Raw genomic sequence first — 21,099 nt, 5'->3', positions numbered from 1 at the left:
AGGAAAATAAAAAAAAATTAAGATCATTTAAATAAAAACAACTTTTGTATTTAAACTTTTTTGTAAGCCCCGTAGGTTTCGAGATAAGGTAGTGGAACCTCTTAAACGGACCACCCCGCACCTGATTCTCGAGATTTAACCCCCCAAAGCTATTTTTACTGGATAGTTCAAAGCGTAAGGGTACTCTATTTATCTTACAGGTAAGTTTAAAAATAATCATTTTTGTCTTGTATGCCTTGTATACAACATTCTTCTTTTTGAATTTTTGTGTCTTCTACATAGTTTTTCGATTTGTAAACAACAACATTGCACCAAATTTTAGTGATAGTACATACCATAAACGTAATTCGGCAAGAGGTAGGTAAAATATCAGTACAAAGCTGGCCTAACTGTGAAAAACGAGTAATAAATGGTTACAGGGCTGCGATTAAGCAAAATTATCTATTCGTTAATCCGTATGTAATTTCAACTGAAATCGATAATAAAATAAAAGGCGCAGAAAACTTTATGGAAAATTCGTTTAATTCCGCAACGATCACGAAGATGTCGCTCATTATAGCGACGCGGTCGACTTGAAACCGAAACTTTTAATAACGAAATCACGCCCAGTTTGAAAACAAACACACACACACACTCAAGCGCGCACATGGAGCGTTAAAAAAATGCAATTTTTGAGGGTGGGTGCGGGAGGACGAGACGTCGTTTATCCCGATCGATAGAGGGACGCGTTGCGTCGCGATCGGATCGCGAGGCGTCGGCGTCGATCGTGCGACGAGAGAGACGGAAACGCGGCCCAGACGCGGACGGGGCGAAACCTTCGCGACAGATAGACCGTAGCGGCATCGAGCGCTTGTCCCGATCCCGAATCCCCTTATTCCCAAAACGTACAACACAACATGACCGCTCGCGTTAACCGGACCGAAATAGACGACCACTCGCGTACGTATCGTCGCACGTATCTGTTTTGTTGATATGTACGAGCGCGTACGCGCTTTATTGACGCTATAACAGTGATAGTGAGCGGTTAGTGAGACCAAGTCATCGTCGACGGTCAGCTGAGGGCCGAGAGCGGTGAGCAAAGTGATGCGGGAGGATTAAAACGGCGGCCTCGACCAAGACATTCGGGACTCGACCGAAATAATAAATAAAATAAAGGCGAAGCTAACATTCCGCCGCACAGCATGGCCTCGGTCGCCGCTTGGCTGCCATTCGCGCGGGCGGCGGCCATCGGATGGGTCCCGATCGCGACGCACCCCTTACCGCCACCCCCGATACCGAAAGATCGTCGCAAAACCGACGACGAAAAACTGCTGATCAACGTCTCGGGCCGGCGATTCGAAACGTGGCGAAACACGCTCGAAAAATACCCGGACACGTTGCTCGGATCGAACGAACGGGAGTTTTTCTACGACGAAGACGTCAAGGAGTATTTCTTCGACCGCGATCCGGACATATTCCGGCACATACTCAATTATTACAGGACGGGCAAATTGCATTATCCGAAACACGAATGCCTGACGAGTTACGACGAAGAGTTGGCATTCTTCGGCATATTGCCGGACGTAATCGGCGATTGCTGCTACGAAGATTACCGCGATCGCAAACGCGAGAACGCGGAACGTCTGATGGACGACAAACTGTCGGAAAACGGCGACCAGCATCTTCAGCAATTGACGAATCTGCGGCAAAAAATGTGGCGAGCCTTCGAGAACCCGCACACGTCCACCGCGGCGTTGGTGTTTTACTACGTTACCGGGTTTTTTATCGCCGTATCCGTAATGGCCAACGTGGTTGAAACGGTACCGTGCGGAAGCAGACCGGGCGGCGCGGGTTCGCTGCCGTGCGGCGAACGATACAAAATCGTATTTTTCTGCTTGGACACCGCGTGCGTGATGATATTCACCGCCGAATATTTGCTACGAATGTTCGCCGCACCGAATCGCTACAAATTCGTTCGTTCTGTGATGAGCATTATAGACGTCGTCGCTATACTGCCGTATTATATCGGTCTGGGTATCACCGATAACGACGACGTATCGGGCGCGTTCGTAACCCTCAGGGTGTTCCGCGTATTTCGAATATTCAAATTTTCGCGCCACTCGCAAGGTCTACGCATCTTGGGTTATACGCTCAAATCGTGCGCTTCCGAACTCGGCTTCCTGGTATTCTCGCTGGCGATGGCCATCATCATTTTCGCCACCGTCATGTTTTACGCCGAGAAAAACGAAGGCAAGACGTTCACCTCCATTCCGGCGGCGTTTTGGTATACCATCGTTACCATGACGACTCTCGGGTAAGTAAGACGACGAGGTGCTTCGCCCTCATTCGAAGCCCAAAACGAATATCTTTGCGGGTATCGGTTACAAACGTAAAAATTTTAGTATCACGTGGGAAGAGACCCGATTATATTTCCCGTAATCGTAATTATTTCAAATATAGTGCGAAATGGAAAAACTAACTCAGGTAGGTATGCCTACAATCTTTGGAATCTCTTAGTGTTTGGATTTGTCTTTTAAACTCCGGTGTGGTGCAGATGTGATGTGATGTGAATATAAAGTACAATTTTACCATGTTACATTTCTAATTTTTTATTTTGTTTTTAGACGTGCCACGCCGCAGAAAATGAGAAACAAATAGAGGCCCGCCAGACGAACAAATGAGGAGAACTGCCAACGTTGTTCTAGAACAAAATCTTGTCGAACGCCAAGGTGCAAGAGAAATAGATTACAATATCCTAAGATCCTCTTGCCAGACTAAATAGAAGTTTTTCTAAAATATGGGATATCTCTTTTCGGCTTACACCCAAAGAAAAAATTTAAAAAATTCAACAAAACTCAAACTAATTTTGAACCGGATTGAGAATATGGAGGGTGATTGAGAAAAGAAGTAAACTGGTGACATAAAAAACATGAAAAGGAGCAAAAGACAAACAAAGTCAAAAATTTCTCAGTAAAACCAAAAAGATAACCGAAACGATGCACAAATGAAGATTGGGCTGATACATTTTTTAAGCTTAGCTCAAATATAACTTCAATCCGGCGCAGCTCATCTGGCTCATCAGACTTTGTGGCGATGTTCGATACTTCGATTAGTTTTACTTTTTGTTTTTTAACCGTTTCAACTAGTTGTTTTCCTGTTCTCATTTTTCACTTTTTCTTGTCATCATTTTTTTGTTAATTAAGTAAGTACGTACTAGATATTTCGAATTACCATTTGTTACTTAGAGAAAAATTAAAACGTTATTAGTTGTTCTAAGGGGTTTGTTTATCTATTACAATAAAAATACGTTTAACAATGAAGCATACAACTTCTGCTACCCGATCCCACCTACAACCTACAAATATAAACCAGAACTCAAACAATCGAAAAATATCAAGTAATTGCTATAGCAAACCAATTGAAGTATGAATTGAACTCTTCTACATTTTTATACGACCTTAGTAAAAGACTCGGAATGATGCGCATCAATACTTGGACACGAAATCTATTAAATTCTTATATTTCAATTTTATGAGGAGATGGAAACCCCTCTAAATGGACAATAAAAACATGAACATAAAGTACGCAACAAATTTGGGTTAAAACAAAAAAGAATAGTATATTTGCGAACATAAAATACATTAAATTATTTTATTTCAATTTTACGATGAGACTGAAACCCATTTAAATGTATAATAAAAGCATGAGACTATAAAATACGCTACAAATTTTGGTTATAATAAAAAGAATATTCTATATTGCAATATTTTTTACAAGAAACCCTATTCCAAAATGTCAGGAATATTTGTAAATAAAGTAATTTTAATGTAGTCTTTTAGATACAAACGAAATTATCGATTCACAATAAATACGGCCCAAGACAGTTTATTTTAACCGAAAAATTAATAAAAATATATTTTTTTATACGTCCAATAATTAGATACTCCATAAAAAATATTTTAAACGTTTGCGGGATAACTTTAGACAACCTACAGGCGATCACAATATATCGTTTACGCCAAAGTATTTTGTGCTCAAAAGAGAAATTCAAACGGGATTTAAATTCGCAATTTTGACGGCGTTTTTACGTCGAAGATGATTTCGTTTTATTGCCAACGCGATAGTAAAACGACTTTGAAACGCAGATTGTGTTTCAAAACAATTCTTTGAACGGTTTCGCCGTATTTTCAATAACACGCTTTGCTTATTTTTACGTACACCCTCTATACATAAAACAACCGACGTGAAAATACAATCTCGATGCATTTTCCGTCTTTTGACGCTAAACATCTTCACGCGTTTTATTTTATTTCGATCGAAAATAAATCGCGACCGCGAAAAATTAATTGCAAAATTTACATACTTATTTTTAGTTCAAACATTCAAACGAATTGCGCGAAAATTCTTACAATTTTCGTATCGGTTGTACGTGCGGGGGGGGAACTCGAGAATTACTTATTTATTTGTTTATTTACTACAATACTTTACCGGCAATGCCAAAGTTCTGATTAGTTTTTAATGGTTCGCAAAATTAATTGGCAATTACCGAAGAAACAGATCAATATCAATTTGTGCCAGCGACAAATCATGTCTAATTACTCTTTACGTCGGCCAGAGTTTGTGTTTATTTTGGTGATTTACTGGAGCTATTTCCACGCTTATAATCATGGAAAATAAACGGGCCGTGAAATATAATACCCAATCGCGAATATAACGCGTTTAACGCACGTATTTGATTAAGCACGAACTGGACCGGAGATATCATTAAACAATTTACGAAAAAATATTTTAATGAACGAGATTTGGGTAAGTATTTTTGCAAAAATATTTTCTAAATATTTATTTGAACAACGATCGAGTTTTCGAACTAGACCTGACAGACGCAAACGTAACGAGGATTACAGTGCCTTCACAGTTTACGTATAATTATTATAATATTTTTTTGCATCACGCGATGACTTGGTTTAAAAAAATATATATTCTGGAAACAATCTAACGAAAGTTCGAAAAATTAATGATGGCTTTACCAATAATCACAAAACTGGTGGGATTGGAATTCATTTTATTTGTTTCTTCAGAAAAAGAAAATAATAGGCTAGGACATTTTTCCTCTCCAGCACATTTATTTCCAATATTACAATATTACAATTAGGGTTCTAAAAAAATGTTGGTAATTTTTGAATTTTTTTGGATTTTTCATAATAAATTAAAGTTATTTGTGATCACTATTTTCGTGTTTATTGAATTGGAATTTGCTCCATTCAAACTTGAGATTCTCTGTATACAAAAAAAAATTCCTGGAAACCTATTCTGAAACCTATTACTTTCGTATTGTTTGTATTGTTAGCTGACAATTTAAAATTGGAAGCTCGAACATAAATTTTATCCCGCTTAACATAGCCACCACGAGGAACGGTCTAATCTTATTATATTACATATATATATTATATTAAATATATATATCATATTACATATAATCGATGTAATTTTATTGCGCATACACCCTGTATGAAGTGTCTTTCACATCTCGTCGAACTTCAAAGTTAAGGCAAACTTTGGTAAATTCAAAAATTTTTGCAAAGAATAGCGCTTCCCAATTATAATTTTTCAAGTATCTGGCGCACCCTGTAAGATACGAAACTTGAAACTCTCGATACTGTTTAAACTAAATTATATTTTATTTTATTTTATACTTTTTCATTTACGTCTAATAATTTACCCACGAAAACGGCAATTTTCAGGATATCTTTATTTTTTTTTTTTAACAAATAATCCCACGTTCCCGGTATATGAATTTTTTCAAGAAGATAAATAGTAGCCGAGAAAATACCTCTTTTCTGAAACCAAACCATACACACAAATAACCACAAAAAAAATCAAAAATTTAAAGAGTATAAATGTGGGTCCTGACTAAAAAGTCGGTAGCTGCAAATTTGGTGCACTAATTACTTTTTTTAAAGTTGCACGGAATATCGCAGACACCCTGTACAATAGTTAAAACCTTAAATACAAAAGTTTTAACTGCCTATACGGGCTATATCGTCATGTAAAAGAGAAACTGGTATCTAAAACATAGATTTAGTTTTTTCGAATTTGCGGAGCACCCTGTATATTTCTGAAAAATTGTCAAGAATAAAAGTTTATGGACCCGTTTCTTCTGCGTTTTCTGGTTCAAAAATTTTTTCGTTTTTATACACGGTTTTTGAAGAATGGTCTTTTTTGTAGACCCATACAAACGCGATTTTTAGTTTTTTTTTAAATACTTCCCGACCCCCCAGCCCCCCTCATTTTCAATAAGTGTCGTCACGTGGCGAGGTTGCATATATGCGTCAAATATGTATTCGATTGCTTCAAACTTCGGACACTTATCGTGTTTCATAGCAATGTCCAAACAGTCGCGAAAAAAAGATGGATGCCGGCCTCAAATCGGGGCCATTTCCTATAAGCTTATGTATCTCATGGACGGTTAAAAAGGATGCAAATTTCAATTTTCTAGCTCCAAGGGTTCGAAAGTTATTCAGGAAAAGCCAAAGACGAGAACGGAGAACAGAGAACGGACAAAATTTTTTTTTCGACGCTGATGCTATGCTATGGGCCGGTCTAAAATCATTATTTGAAAAGATAATAAGTAGTTAAAAATACGTTCTTATATTGAGCTTTTTTATTTTCAAAAAATTACGGAAAGTGATCAGTACTAGTGAGTGGTTGCTCTGTCAAGTATTGAGTTTAGAAACGTCGATGTGTTTACACTAGCTATTTATACCAGACTATTTGTCCTAGGCACAGTATTTCATTTAAAAAAAGCATTTATCTATAGCTGTAAAAACATTAAGGACTCATGCCTCGACTACCATGAAGATAAAACGGCCAAACTTTTTGCAGTCGTCAACTACGTAAGATTTCAGCGTCGAATAAATCAAATTGGAAATTTAATAAAAAAATATATTAACGATATTATGGAACAATCCGGTTAAAAAAATTCTTATAATACTCTCTATTATAATACTCTCTATCATATTGTTACACCCATTATAGTAACACAGCGACAGCGACGCAGAACAATATAAACGGGCACATTACAATATAAGTGTAGATAAATACGAAGTAAACACAATGAAATGTAAACCTCTTAGTTCAGTATTATTCCTTTCTTTCCGCAGTCCTGTACTACATATATCATCTATAAGGTTGTTCGGAAAGTCATTTCGTTTTTTCCCGTCAGAGGACTTAATTACGTTTTTTCGAAACCAACTTCACACTTAAGCCACATAACCATTATATGTCTTGAGAGCTGATATTGCAAGGCTTGTGTGTGAAAAAGTTCTATTAATTTTACGCAGTAGTTTTTGGTTGTGCCCTTTTAAATATGGAGAGCAATAAGCAGCATTTTCGTCATATTTTACTTTTTTACTTCAGAAAAGGTAAAAATGCTGTCCAAGCGAGAAAAAAATTGACGGATGTGTATGGAGAAGGCGCGTTAAAAGTACGCCAGTGCCAGAACTGGTTTGCAAAATTTCGATCCGGCAATTTTGATGTCGAAGATGCACCACGGTCTGGAAGGCCGGTCGAAGCTGACAAAGATGCGATAAAGGCATTAGTTGATGCAAATCGGCGAATAACCACACGAGAGATCGGTGAGAGATTAAATTTGTCGAATTCGACTGTTTATGTCCATTTGAAACGCATGGGCTTAACCTCGAAGCTCGATGTGTGGGTGCCCCATGTCCTTACGGAGCGAAATTTGTGTCGTCGCGTTGACGTGTGTGATTCGCTCCTCAAACGTCAAGAAAATGATCCATTTTTGAAGCGGATTATTACTGGGGACGAAAAATGGCTTGTATACAACAATGTTAAACGCAAGAGGTCACGGAGCAGAAAAGATGAACCGGCTCAAAGCGTGTCAAAAGCCAACATTCACCAAAAAAAGGTGATGCTCTCCGTTTGGTGGGATGTCAAAGGAATCGTTTTTTTTGAGCTTTTGCCGGACAATACAACGATTAATTCAGAAGTTTATTGTCATCAACTGGACAAATTGAATGATTCACTTAAAGAGAAGAGGCCCGAATTAATCAACAGGAAGGGTGTAGTGTTCCACCAGGATAATGCGAGACCTCACACAAGTTTGGTCACTCGCCAAAAACTTTTACAGCTTGAATGGGACGTACTGCAGCATCCACCATATTCTCCAGATCTGGCGCCTTCCGACTACTATTTGTTCCGGTCCCTGCAAAATTTTTTGGATGGCAAAACCTTTACCTCAAACGAAGATGTCAAAAACCACCTGAACCAGTTTTTTGCCAGCAAGGACCAAAACTTTTATGAGAGGGGAATTATGTTACTGCCAGAAAGATGGCAAAAGGTGTTGGACCAGAATGGCCAATATATAATTTAATAAAATATTTATTCATTATACGAAAACTGTCTTTCATGTTCCCCAAAAAAAACGAAATGACTTTCCGAACAACCCAATACATTGTTCTTTTACAGCATATTTATATTGCCAATCTTTTGGCCGCACAATGGGAACGGCATAGGTAGTTTTATAGCATCCAATAAGCCAAAGCCATTTATCCTGAAAGCGTTACAATGGCTTCAGGCGATACTCGGAAATTGGATTCTTATACATTGTACACATTTATGTTGTGTGTACGATTAAGTAAGAACTTTCGTTATGTTCGACGTATAATAAGTTTGAAAGATGATGATGAATCTCCGAGAAGCAGAAAGCTTTTAAAAACTTAATTATTTTTACTAGACGGGTTCGTTTTTCGTATTGTCACTGTTTTCGACGCGTTGTTTTCCCCGGAACGATTTCATGATTGATATTTTCGTTTGATTTAAAAAGCCGGAGGAGAACGCCACAAACTATGAGACACACCGCTCGGCAATAAACGCCGCGTGTTTAGTCTGTGATTCACGAAATTTTAATGCCAATAACACACCTCAATCGGATTTACAAGTTTATTTTCGCCGATTGCCGTAAAATTGCAGAGCAGATGGTATATGGGTATTTTTAGTAATCGACGGAGTTTGTTACGAAAAACGTATTCCGAAAGATATCAAGCGTTAGGCACGCGAAGCTACCGGCGATATACGAAAATCAACAGTTTAATAAAAAAAAAACCGTTTCGGATAGATCAAACAAAAATCCCAACTTAATGCAATTCGAACATAAATTACGGATGTTTAGATAGGCGAAGTATTCAATAAATAGCAGCGCGTCAAGTGAGAACTACCTTTTGTCAAAACAGGGGGATATTTTGGCTTAAAAGAGACAATATTTATCCAAAGTACGAATTTAAAGTTGACCGCATACCCGCATTATAAATAAATCCAATTTAGAATTTACAGTAAACGCTAGTAGTGATTGATTTACGCAAGACAGGTGCATTTTTCACGAGCAAATCAATATAAATTGTCCAGCGGGAGAGGCGATGAAAATAAATTAACAGCCGGCAAAGTAAACCGCGTCAGATTTTCACGCTATTCCCATGGATCTGAACGCCAAACATCGATCATGTTCTGTTTCGAATACAACGGAACCGGATAACTTCGGACAAATGCGAGCGACAAACAAAATATTGAAATATTAAAAAACTTACCATTAATCCGTTTGACTATTATTCAATATCAATTTGTTAATTTCTGCATAATGTTTCATTTGCTCAACCGTTGTCTTGGTTGCAATGCTAAGTTGCTCAGACGATGCTGCAGAAAGGGTAGAAACTGCATCATCCGCGAAAAAGTTAAAGTAAGTATGGGGGAAAGATGAAAATACATCATTTATAAACACTATAAACAATAAAGGACCGAGTAAACTTCCCTGAGGTACACCACAATTCACTGACCTGGAATCAGAGACGTATTCAAATCCTAAGGTATCTCTCAATTGACCAACTGCGTTCGACCCCCAAGAAAAGACCTTAACCAATTTAAGGCGTTACCTCAAATACCATATGAACAAAGCTTGTCCACTAAAATATCAACATCGACCAAGTCAAATGCTCTGGGTAAGAATATGCTTATATAAAGAGAGAATGGCATCCTGCGTAGATCGGTTTTTTCGAAAACCAAATTGCATGCCGGAAAAAACGTCTCGACTTTCCAAAAAATTAGAAAGATTTTTGAAAAAACGGATAGGAGTGCTATAGCTCTATAATTTGAAATAATTGTTGCACCGTTTTTTTTAGAGTGGTGTGATTACCGCATTTTTTAGAATGCTGGGAAAGGATCCATGCAAAAAGGAATAAGTAATGAGATATGTCATCGGTTCTGCAATAGTGTCGGCCACATGCTTTAACACAGCACAGGGAAAATCTTCCGAGACGATCAATCATCGTAATTACACTCTTCAACAACAAGAAAAAAATATATAAAATAAATAAAATAAAATAAAAACTTACAAACTAACGATCCCTTTACATCGCCTACCCATTAGGTTAAGATCTGTTCAGACGAAATCACCGTAATGGAACTCAGCAACAAAAATATCTTTTTACTATAGACAATATGGTTAATGTTATGATAATAAAATGTTACATTTCAAAAACTAACTAAAGAAAAAACTAATTGTCATTTACCATATCGTGGAAAAAATCAGCATTGGTAACGACTAATATAAGAATTTTAACCATATCCCTGAGTATTTGGTGTTGGCTGGTTAGACGACCTATTTACAGGGTCGAAGGGAAATACGACCCCACGTGATTGTCAATGATAGCGCAAGGAGCGAAATAATGAAATCCCAATCGCCGCCACTGCATTAGTTGAAACGTACAACTACTACTGCATATTTTTAGAAAGTTATTTACACATGTCTCTAAAATAGCCACAATAATGTCTATAAAAAGAACATTTATTTCCATGGATAATTAGCCACTTGATAAGATCGCAAAAGTAAATGTAAAAATAACTATTCGAAACGAGTGATGACGAATATTGATGCAGATCAGGAAAATAAGTATCGCCAGTCTTGACAAACGCTATCAAATATAAAGCCCCAAAGAAAAATACGGATAATAAAATGATCAATTTACGTAATGATTGCAATTTGTAAGTTACATTTAAAAAAAATGATAAGAAGTTTCGAATTGCCAACCTACTACCCAGTTGTACAATCGTAACTAAAAATACCAAGTAAATTTCAACTAGACCGGAATAATCTTCAGACCGCCAGGCAAAAGCCAGAACTACGAAGACGGATGAAACTGGCAAAAGCAAACAGAAACGAGATATAGAAAAGTCGCGAGTTCCATATAATGGAAACTTCTGTTTACTTGGAATCTTATATTGATGTGTTTTTCTTGTATTGGAACGCTCCAAAACAAACGATGAATTTAAAGGAGATCGTTATGGCTTTGTTGGCTGATTAGATCAGCCTTCGGGAAACCAAGGGCAAGAAATATGAGTATTTACAGAAGCAAGTTAGTTAGTGTATCGGAAAATTAAATTGGAACGAAATTATGATTATTATTACAAAAAATAAATTCAAATTTCAGATATGGCGACATGGTACCAGCAACAATAGCGGGTAAAATAGTTGGTGGCGTGTGCTCCCTGAGTGGCGTGCTGGTCATAGCCCTCCCGGTTCCAGTGATTGTGTCAAATTTCAGTAGAATATACCACCAAAACCAACGAGCGGACAAGAGAAAAGCGCAAAGGGTAAGTTAATCTCATTTTAAACGCTAAACCGATGTCCCAAGGGAAACCAAGAAAATTGCTTCGGCGGTTAAATCGATTAGACGTAATTTAATTGCATTGCTTTTTCCGCAATTTCAATTTGTCGCCTCGACGAAATCAAATTCGCGATTTTCAGCTCAAAATTTTCGTAATGAGAAAAGTAAAAATAAACTCGGAATATCACAAGAAATATCATATTTTTATTGCGCATAAAATGAATACCAAACTGTTGCCCAAAACTTTTAGTCACCAGGCATAAAATTATTCGTTAACAGTATTTTAAGATAAACGTTTTTGCCGGAACCTCTTTTCACAAATTTCACTGAAATCGAATGCATATATATATATATATATATATATATATATATATATATATATATATATATATATATATATATATATATATATATATATATATATATATATATATATATATATATATATATATATATATATATATATATATATATATATATATACAGTGTGTCCAAGATAAGGATGCACAGCATGGGGATCTCGGAAACTATAAGAGATACAGTGTCGGTTAAATTAGACAAAAGTTGCGCATTTTGATACCGAACAAGATCCCGTTTTACAAATTTGAAAATTCCAAGCCGTTCCGGAAATATCCGAGAAAAACCGAAATATTGCGATTTCGTTTTTATTATTTTTTAAAGCTATTTGAAAAGATATGAAAAAACGGAAAACACTTTTCCATTGGCACTTTTTAATCTCTCCAAATTGACGTTAACAAATTTTCATTACAGCGTTTCGATTCCATGGAACCACCATCAACTTTGATTTTTCTTATGGGACGGAAAAAAAGTACACACAGTATTAGGTTGTGCTTTTCATTGCGAATTCAACGATGTACGATACAATATGGTTACTTATGTTTTTATCCAGAAAAATGGCTTTTTAATACATTTCTAGTATTTTATTGTAGTAGGCCATGAGATCCGAACGATGAAAGGCAAAAGAAAATGATTGACAAGTTCGAGTTAATGTGTTTATTTATTTACTAACTCTAACTGTTCATAACAACTAAATCCAACAAGTTAATGAAAAACAAATTCTATAACAAATGTTCGAATAAATGACCTCCATTTTCTAGGCATAAGTACGCCCGTCTCACGGTAGACTCCAAAACACGACTTAACATTTCAGGAGTAATTTTATTAAACGCTGCTCGTACTGATTGACGTAATTGTTCCTCGTTGTCAAAACATTCTTTGAATACCTCATTTTTTATGTAGCCCCATAAGAAAAAGTCCAAGGGAGTTAAGTCCGGGGACCTTGGAGGCCAAGGTGTTTCACTGTAAGTCCCAATGTATTTTCCATCAAACCGTTCAGTTAAATATTGGCGAACTTCTCTGGAGTTATGGGCTGGGGCACCATCTTGTTGGAACCAGCAGCCTTGCACAGCGCCTAGCGGTAAATCATCTAAGGCATCTTCTAAATCGTGCCTCAAGATGTCAAGGTACCGCTCGGAAGTTAAGGAATTATTATAGAAAATAGGGCCTATAATCTTGCTACCAAAAATCCAACACCAAATATTAAACCCAAAGCGAACTTGATGTCTGGATAGTCTATTAACACGTGGATTTTGTTGCGACCAATAGTGTGTATTGCGCCTGTTATAAATACCGTTATTGGTCACCATACTTTCATCAGACCAAATCACTTTATATGGAAAATTAAAACTCTCATCACACATCCTGGTATACCACTCACAAAAATGTCTACGTCGTTCGTCGTCACCCGGTTTTAATCCTTGACATATTCTGAATTTGTAAGGCTTAAATTCATTTTTCCTTAAAATAAACTGAGCTGTAGATTTAGCTACCCCATTCTGGTCTTCAATTTCTCTGGTAGAAGTTTGTGGATTTTCGATAACAGATTGTAGAACAAGGTATTGGTTTTCTTCATTGGAAGGTTTTTGTCGGGATAATGCAGGCTTCTTAAATGATCCATATTCTTTCAGATTAAATAACAAACGCCGAAAAATACTCTTGTCAGGTTGTCTCCGCTCTGGGTATTTGTTAGAATACATACGCTCGGCTTCCACACAATTTCTTTGGCATCAGATGTAGCAAGACAGCATATCACATTTTTCTTCGTTTGTAAAATTACCTCCCTCCATTGTAGAACAAAATAAATTAGAAAAAGACAACAACAATAAAAATACAAAAACAATAACTAAAGGAATAAACTTATGATCGACTGATAACAAAGACAAATAACATTAATGTGTCATTGAAATTGACTGGATGTCATTTTGTCATGGCCTACTCCATTTAAATGCTGAAATGTATTAAAAATCCATTTTTCTGGATAAAAACATAAGTAACCATATTGTATCGTACATCGTTGAATTCGCAATGAAAAGCACAACCTAATACTGTGTGTACTTTTTTTCCGTCCCATAAGAAAAATCAAAGTTGATGGTGGTTCCATGGAATCGAAACGCTGTAATGAAAATTTGTTAACGTCAATTTGGAGAGATTAAAAAGTGCCAATGGAAAAGTGTTTTCCGTTTTTTCATATCTTTTCAAATAGCTTTAAAAAATAATAAAAACGAAATCGCAATATTTCGGTTTTTCTCGGATATTTCCGGAACGGCTTGGAATTTTCAAATTTGTAAAACCGGATCTTGTTCGGTATCAAAATGCGCAACTTTTGTCTAATTTAACCGACACTGTATCTCTTATAGTTTCCGAGATCCCCATGCTGTGCATCCTTATCTTGGACACACTGTATATATATATATATATATATATATATATATATATATATATATATATATATATATATATATATATATATATATATATATATATATATATATATATATATATATATGATGACACTATATTCCGGGATATCATCCGTTCGCTCGTTGAGCTCCGACTGGAATCCTGCATCCGACTGGAATCCCGCAAATCCTGCATCCGACTGGAATCCTGCAGACGTTTCGCCAAAATCTCACTTGGCATCTTCAATGCTCGCGCTCCGAAAACACTTCGAACACTTCGAACACTTTTCAGTTAGTAGTTCCAGATAATAATAGGCTTTCCATCTAATTATTCCAAGAGGGTCTATTAGCTTTGTCTCCTTTTTGTTGGTCTTAAGAGATCTTAGAGTTTTCCAAGCCTGCCTTGATGTCGAGCTTCCTATGCTTCTGTCAATTTCATTGCATTGTCTTGGTAGTTCTCCGTAATCGAAATTTTTAAATAGGCTCGTTTCTTTTCCTCCACTAATTCTTTTAATTCTGTTGATCACCAGGAATCGTCCTTTCTTTTTTTGCAATTTCTTTGCTTCTGACCTAACGCTTCTTTCGCCGCCTCATGGATAAACTTTGTCAATTTGTTATATTTGTTTTCTATATATATTCTTCTATAGTTTTAAATTTTCCCGCCATCATCATAACTTATACAAGAACACCGTGAATTCGTCTTTTAAGTTTACATTTATTGTTGCTTCTCCGTACCTTCCAATGAAGTTGTTTGAAATTTTACTTCCTACACGAGCATTAAAGTCGCCCATAATAATTATTTCGTTATCATTTAATAAAAAAAAACCTCTTTTACTAACACGCTGGCATCATCTGTAGGTGCGTATATTCCGATGATTACTATTCTCTGAGCCGAGATCTTCAGTTCCACTTTAATCAGTCTTTCACTAACCGGTTGCCAATTTTGAATATGTTTTTGCAGTTTTTTCGTTCGTTTGTTCGTTTCTCTTTTCCTACGCCGCTATAGAAGTGAATGAAGTTATTTCTATTTTCATTTCCATTTCCTTTTTTCTTTGTCTCACTCAGGGTAACAATATCCATTTTGTAATTTTCGAACACTTTTCATTATACTTCGTACTGATTCCTTGAACATTCCAACATCCAAAACTCAATAACCTTTTCCGTTGCGTATGTCGTTCATCGTGTGTTCCATTGTGATTCCGAAGTTCTTGGTTGAGATTTGTAACAGTAAAGAGTTGTTAACCCTTTGACTAACCCTCCTCCTTTCTCCGGGCTTGGGACCGGCAACAGCATCTTCCAGCTACTTGATGCACCTTCCGATGCTGCAGGCGGAGTTAATGGTTTAATAATAATACTAATAATTAAACACGAAGATTTAAAAGAAACCTGAAAACTTACCAATAGTGAATAGTGAAGAAAATATAATAAGGAAAACATATTTCCTTCATTAAAACCGGTTGGTTCCTGGTTTAGATGAACCACCTCCCTTTATAGAGTTATTTGTATTATTTGGGGTCTAAATACAGCAAAATAATAATAATAAATAATAAATTTAGTCTTTATGTTTTTAAAACACCTTAAAAGTCTGTTCCCTGATGCTATACACTGCAATACTGTTCCCTCAAAATTTCCACCCCCACGGACTTAATACCAATAGACGCCAAAACAGAAATCTGTCCCGACGAAAGCCGCTGATACGGATGACATAACCTGCAAAAGGAAGTTAAATGTGAACAATGCAGTTGAAGTTATATTGAGAATTGATTTTAAACGCAGCGTTGATGAATCCACCTTTAAATACGATATCGGACTGTTTTGCTTGCGGGGACGTACGATTCCGGTGAAACATACACCCGGAATACTGGCAAAAGAAAAATAACGTTCCGCAGATACCGGCGTAGCTATTCTTGAAACAAACATTTACGATTTCTATTCCCTAAAATTTTTTCCCGTATTTGTGAAATCGGCAAATATAAATGAAATGAGAAGACATGAATCTGTATTTCCAAACTTCTCATTGGCATTGTCACGTAACATAATACATTATTCCATGATTTTGATGCTCAAGTGACGTCTCTGGTTTTAGCGTATCCTTTTTTTTAATTACACAGGAGAATAACGGTCCAATAATAATGATTAGGGCCGAGTAAAAATCAGGGAAAACATCCACAAATTGTCGAACAATAGGATTTACAACTGGGAAAGGATCCGTTTGACATTAATAATATCATACCACTCACTAAGCAATTCTCTACATTACTAGTGCGATTTTAAATAAGCAAAACAAACAAAATGGCTAAAATAAATTAGAATAGAATTAGAATAGAATAGAATAAAATAAAATAGAATAGCTTTCTCCCGAGTAAGTTTTTTTTAATACAAATTTTTAAATTTGTCATTTTGTCCACAAATAAATAAATTCAAGGAAAGCGACCCCGGAGGGCGAGAAAACATTTTCGACTTTGACGTAGAAATTTACGATTTCAGAAAGCTCGTCTTGCCCGCATACGCATCGCGAAAGCTTCTTCGGGGGCGGCTTTCGTCAGCAAAAAGAAAGCGGCGGAGGCGAGACTGGCCGCTCAGGAATCGGGCATCGAATTGGACGACAATTATCGGGAAGAAGACATATTCGAATTGCAGCACCACCACCTGTTGAGGTGCTTAGAGAAAACCACCGATAGGGAATTCGTCGAGCTGGAGGTACCGTATAACGGGCATCCGAAACGGCCTGGTTCGCCGTCTCCGTTGGCCAGTCCCGCCCATTCGGCGGTTTCGATTGGTCTTTTGCAGTCGTGTTGCGGCAGATGCTGCCCCCGACGGTACCAGCAAACTTGCGGCAAATATATGCCGGCAGCGTCGACCGCTCAAGCCAATCAAACCGGTAGCGGAATGGACGGTACTTATCTAGTCGAAGCGTCTTTTTAGACATATCACGACCTATTTGCCTTGTAAGTCGTTATCAAGTACCTACGGTATATAATAAGTACGCCGCCGCCGATTCGATATATGGTACGCTCAAAGATTTCCATTCCACTAAAGACTGGGTGTTTCGTAGGTGACGGTTAATATTTCAATCGGCTATTACCTACTCAGCCTTGTTTTTTTTTATTGACTTTCGATAGTGAGTAGGTGGAGGATAGACTATACTGAATGTCTCAAAAATGTGTACGAAAGTAAAAATATATCTCTTCATATTTGAATTCTATCATTAATTCCTTCCTATGGCTACACTTAATAGTTTTTTTTTAATTAATAATTCGCCATTTTGCAAAAAAATATATGAATTGCAAGGTGTTGACGATTTAACTACTTCAGTTAATACAGTTAGCCAGCGCTTTACAGGTATTAAAGAGAACTAAAAAAATCAAACCACAACAAGAAAATTTGGTTAACATGATTCGTTTAATTAAATTAATTTCTTCTGTTGAATATATCGAACTTTGATTAATCCAAGAAAAATACGTCATACTTTTATTTAAATTTTAACATACAACTTAGGCCTTTTTATTTCCATTTTTGTCATTTTAAGTTTCCATATTTACACATTTCGGAAACATGTAGGTATAAAAAAAGATATGTTTAGAATTTTCTTAATTTCTTCCCATACTTGACAAACCCTATAAGCACTTAAATTGTAGTTTCAGCGATATTTTTGTATGAAACTTTGTAATTCAATTTTTTCTATCGCCAACTGTTTCCAATAAGATATCAACCATCGACGCACTATTGGGACATCCTGTATAAGATAAACGATTAAAATAAAACACGATAGGGGCGCAAAATAATCACGCAAGGTGTCAACACACGATTTTATAGATGAATGAGTAAAATCCGGGTTTTCTATGTATTTCGTAAAAAATAATAGTCAAGTGAATTATTATTAAATCCTCACTTTATGCAAAAATATCTCATTACAATGGTCGGAAACAATTTCGTATATAAAACTAGTAGTGAATATTTCAAATCGGTATTTTGTGTAATAAATTACCCCTGCGCATTTTGGAGTCCGAAATTTCCAAGAAATGATCGGAATAATAGCTTTTTGAAATGTTTTAGACTACCTACTTAAGAGACATCCCGCGTTGGGCAGTAAACCTTTCTTTCTAGGCACTTGGGCCGTGATTAAATTTTAAAAAAAGCAATATTTAAATCCAAAACAATATTTAATCAATTACCACTTGTAAATATTAAATAGTACAAAATATAAAACGTAGATACGAATAGTACAAAATAATATTCTACCTTGATGTGTTTCGGAAGTGGAAGAAATCGGTTTAGGAGTCCGTATTTTTACACAACTTATTACCAATAAAAAAAAATGTAACTATTGCCAATAAATTCCCATCACATAGCACAAGATCGTTTTGCACAAACTACCTAATATTTTGTATAGAAAAACTAAAAATCACACAATAGTATTGTATAATATAACAACAAATGAATTGTTACTGTATAAAGAAAAGAGACGGGTCGAATAAATTACGATGAAAAGTTTACTGCCCATTACTGGCATTCAAACCATTTACTGGCATAGTTTAAATCGGAATTATATGTGTTACGCATTGTTTTTGAGGCGCATCGAATTCTGTCAAATATATTTTTCCATATAACTCCTTTAAATGTCCTTTTACATAATATTGCTAAGACTTTGTTCCTTTCGCCGTTCATTTTATCCTGTAAATTATGTAGATTACCACATTGTAATATAATTATCGCAGAGATAATAGAGTATAAACTGTAATCCAAATCTAGACTATTTTAAATATCGAGGCAAGGCATTTTTGGAATATGAAACGAAAAATGCATGTCTTTCGATAATAATTATAAGTATATTAGTGTGTGACAAATTCTAAAACTCTCGATTTATTGATTGATACGCTTGGCGCTAAACTCGCGTAAAAGGCTGGGAACAAAGTTTGTAAAATGAAAATGTTAAAAATGTTATTTCACACCTCACAGTAATACAGATGATCATCCCCACTAGCTGATGACAATAAACAACGTTAGCGTTACTAATTAAAAGTTCGAATATAAACACCCAGCAACATTTATAATGTCCGAAACAGAAAAAAACAATTGCAGGTACGACAAAAACACGATAAGTATCCCTAAAAAATAAGTGTACTTAAACGCCATTAACCAGTCTAAAAGTTCTTCGTGAGAAGAAACGGTGTACCTAATTACAAAGATTCTTAAATGAGTAAGTAAATTCTTTAAAGGCGTTGCCACTTATTTTTAGGCGAACTGTGGTTTTTCGAATGTTATGGACACTCCCAACGTTATTTTTTCCTTTTTTTTTTTCTTCATATTAGTACGACAAAAATGTATAGCATAAAATAAATAATTGCCAAAGCATAACATTTTATCGAATAGAAGAGTATGCATTAGACGCGTTTATAGTTTAATAACTGCGTGATACTATCAACCAATTTTCAAAATAAATGTTAATGTTTACTTAAATAATAATCATAAAATAGAAAACACGATTCCGATCGCTACTTATTGTCAAAAGAAAAAAAGTTCTTTAACATCCTTGCTCTATATTGTCAATAAAATTCAATTTTGTTAACTAATGTCGAACTAGTCAATTTCTTACATTTTAATTACAAAATAAAACAATCTTTTTATAAATGTTGCCTTATGAATGGATTCTGCATCGAATTATCAGTGCTTGGCGTTTACTCTCTTGCGTAATAATAATTATTGTCCGTCTTCTAAAATTTCTCGACGTTTCCAATTCTAAATGTAGCTGTGAAAAACGTCAACGTTAACAGTTTAACCAATAAGTCAATGCGGAATTTACCCTTAATCTTAGTTTAGAACATCAGACCGATTTCCAATAGAGTGTATTATTTATACATATGTGTCAGTAATTTATAAATTTTCTTTACATTCCTAAATAGAATCATAAACAATCAATTCGTATGAATCTCTTTTGTTATTTATTTACAAAAGCTTTACGCTTTACTATTACCGGATGCTTATGTAAGAATAAAGTTCTCCTTCGTACGCAAATTTTCACGAAAGCAAATTGCAAAATGATATCAGTAAGGTAGAACCTTGGTGCTTTCCGAAAAGGGAAACGTGCTGGTCCTATATAATTTTTAAAGCGAAAATGTTTTCCTTACTGGCATATTAAGAGTTTTTCTTTGCGTAATGAAGGAATCAAATGTTAAAAACTATTATATTAGAAATGAAGTTGATACCTATTACGCACATAGGTCTACTCTACGAATTGATTTAGATAAAAAAATATATAGATACTGTAAAATTTCAATTTAACAATACCAAATGATAATATAGTTAGATTGCAAAACGATTTTTTTTTGTATAGTTAGCGTTATCTCTTCATATTCTATCTTTTCGAACTTATGATAAAACAATAAATTTTCAGTAAGAATGGAGACTATTTAATTTTCCCTAATATAATGTTTCCTTTCTCCTTGCTGCACTCTAGGAGCCGATACGGAAGTAAAAAATAAATAAATACGGATATCAAAAACCAAAGATTTTGCAACTCTACTTCATTAAATATCACAAAATACACGCCAACATATTACAACATTTTCGATTTGAATCTCAGTCGACTACGATGGTCGATAATAACGTCTCGACGGACATCTGACAACCTAAGCCTAAAACTTAACCTTCGTCAAGAGGCCACCAGATGGAGGCAAAAAAAATTT

The 21,099-nt window shown here is 35.8% G+C and overlaps 1 protein-coding gene across 1 annotated transcript; it reads left to right on the top strand.

The window, feature by feature from the left end:
- Positions 1–821: 821 nt before the first annotated feature.
- LOC132695617 (potassium voltage-gated channel protein Shal) lies at positions 822–20,799 on the top strand. The gene is made up of 3 exons (XM_060659971.1): positions 822–2,293; positions 11,478–11,640; positions 16,901–20,799. The coding sequence occupies exons 1-3, from the start codon at positions 1,182–1,184 to the stop codon at positions 17,336–17,338; spliced, it is 1,713 nt and encodes a 570-aa protein (XP_060515954.1). The 5' UTR covers positions 822–1,181; the 3' UTR covers positions 17,339–20,799.
- Positions 20,800–21,099: the final 300 nt, after the last annotated feature.

The sequence above is a fragment of the Cylas formicarius genome, unplaced genomic scaffold, assembly GCF_029955315.1.
Source record: "Cylas formicarius isolate icCylForm1 unplaced genomic scaffold, icCylForm1.1 PGA_scaffold_12__32_contigs__length_19106922, whole genome shotgun sequence".
In the NCBI taxonomy this organism is placed as follows: Eukaryota; Metazoa; Arthropoda; class Insecta; order Coleoptera; family Brentidae; genus Cylas; species Cylas formicarius.
The sequence above is the reverse complement of the archived record's forward strand: the minus strand, read 5'-3'. Positions and strand labels throughout refer to the sequence as shown.

What these genes read in the sequence shown, in the direction of transcription:
- LOC132695617 (XM_060659971.1), top strand. Translation starts at nt 1,182, where the DNA reads ATGGCCTCGGTCGCCGCTTGGCTGCCATTCGCGCGGGCGGCGGCCATC. An exon ending in GTTACCATGACGACTCTCGG is followed by an intron (nt 2,294 to 11,477) that starts GTAAGTAAGACG and finishes TTCAAATTTCAG; the next exon opens with ATATGGCGACATGGTACCAG. An exon ending in ACAAGAGAAAAGCGCAAAGG is followed by an intron (nt 11,641 to 16,900) that starts GTAAGTTAATCT and finishes TTACGATTTCAG; the next exon opens with AAAGCTCGTCTTGCCCGCAT.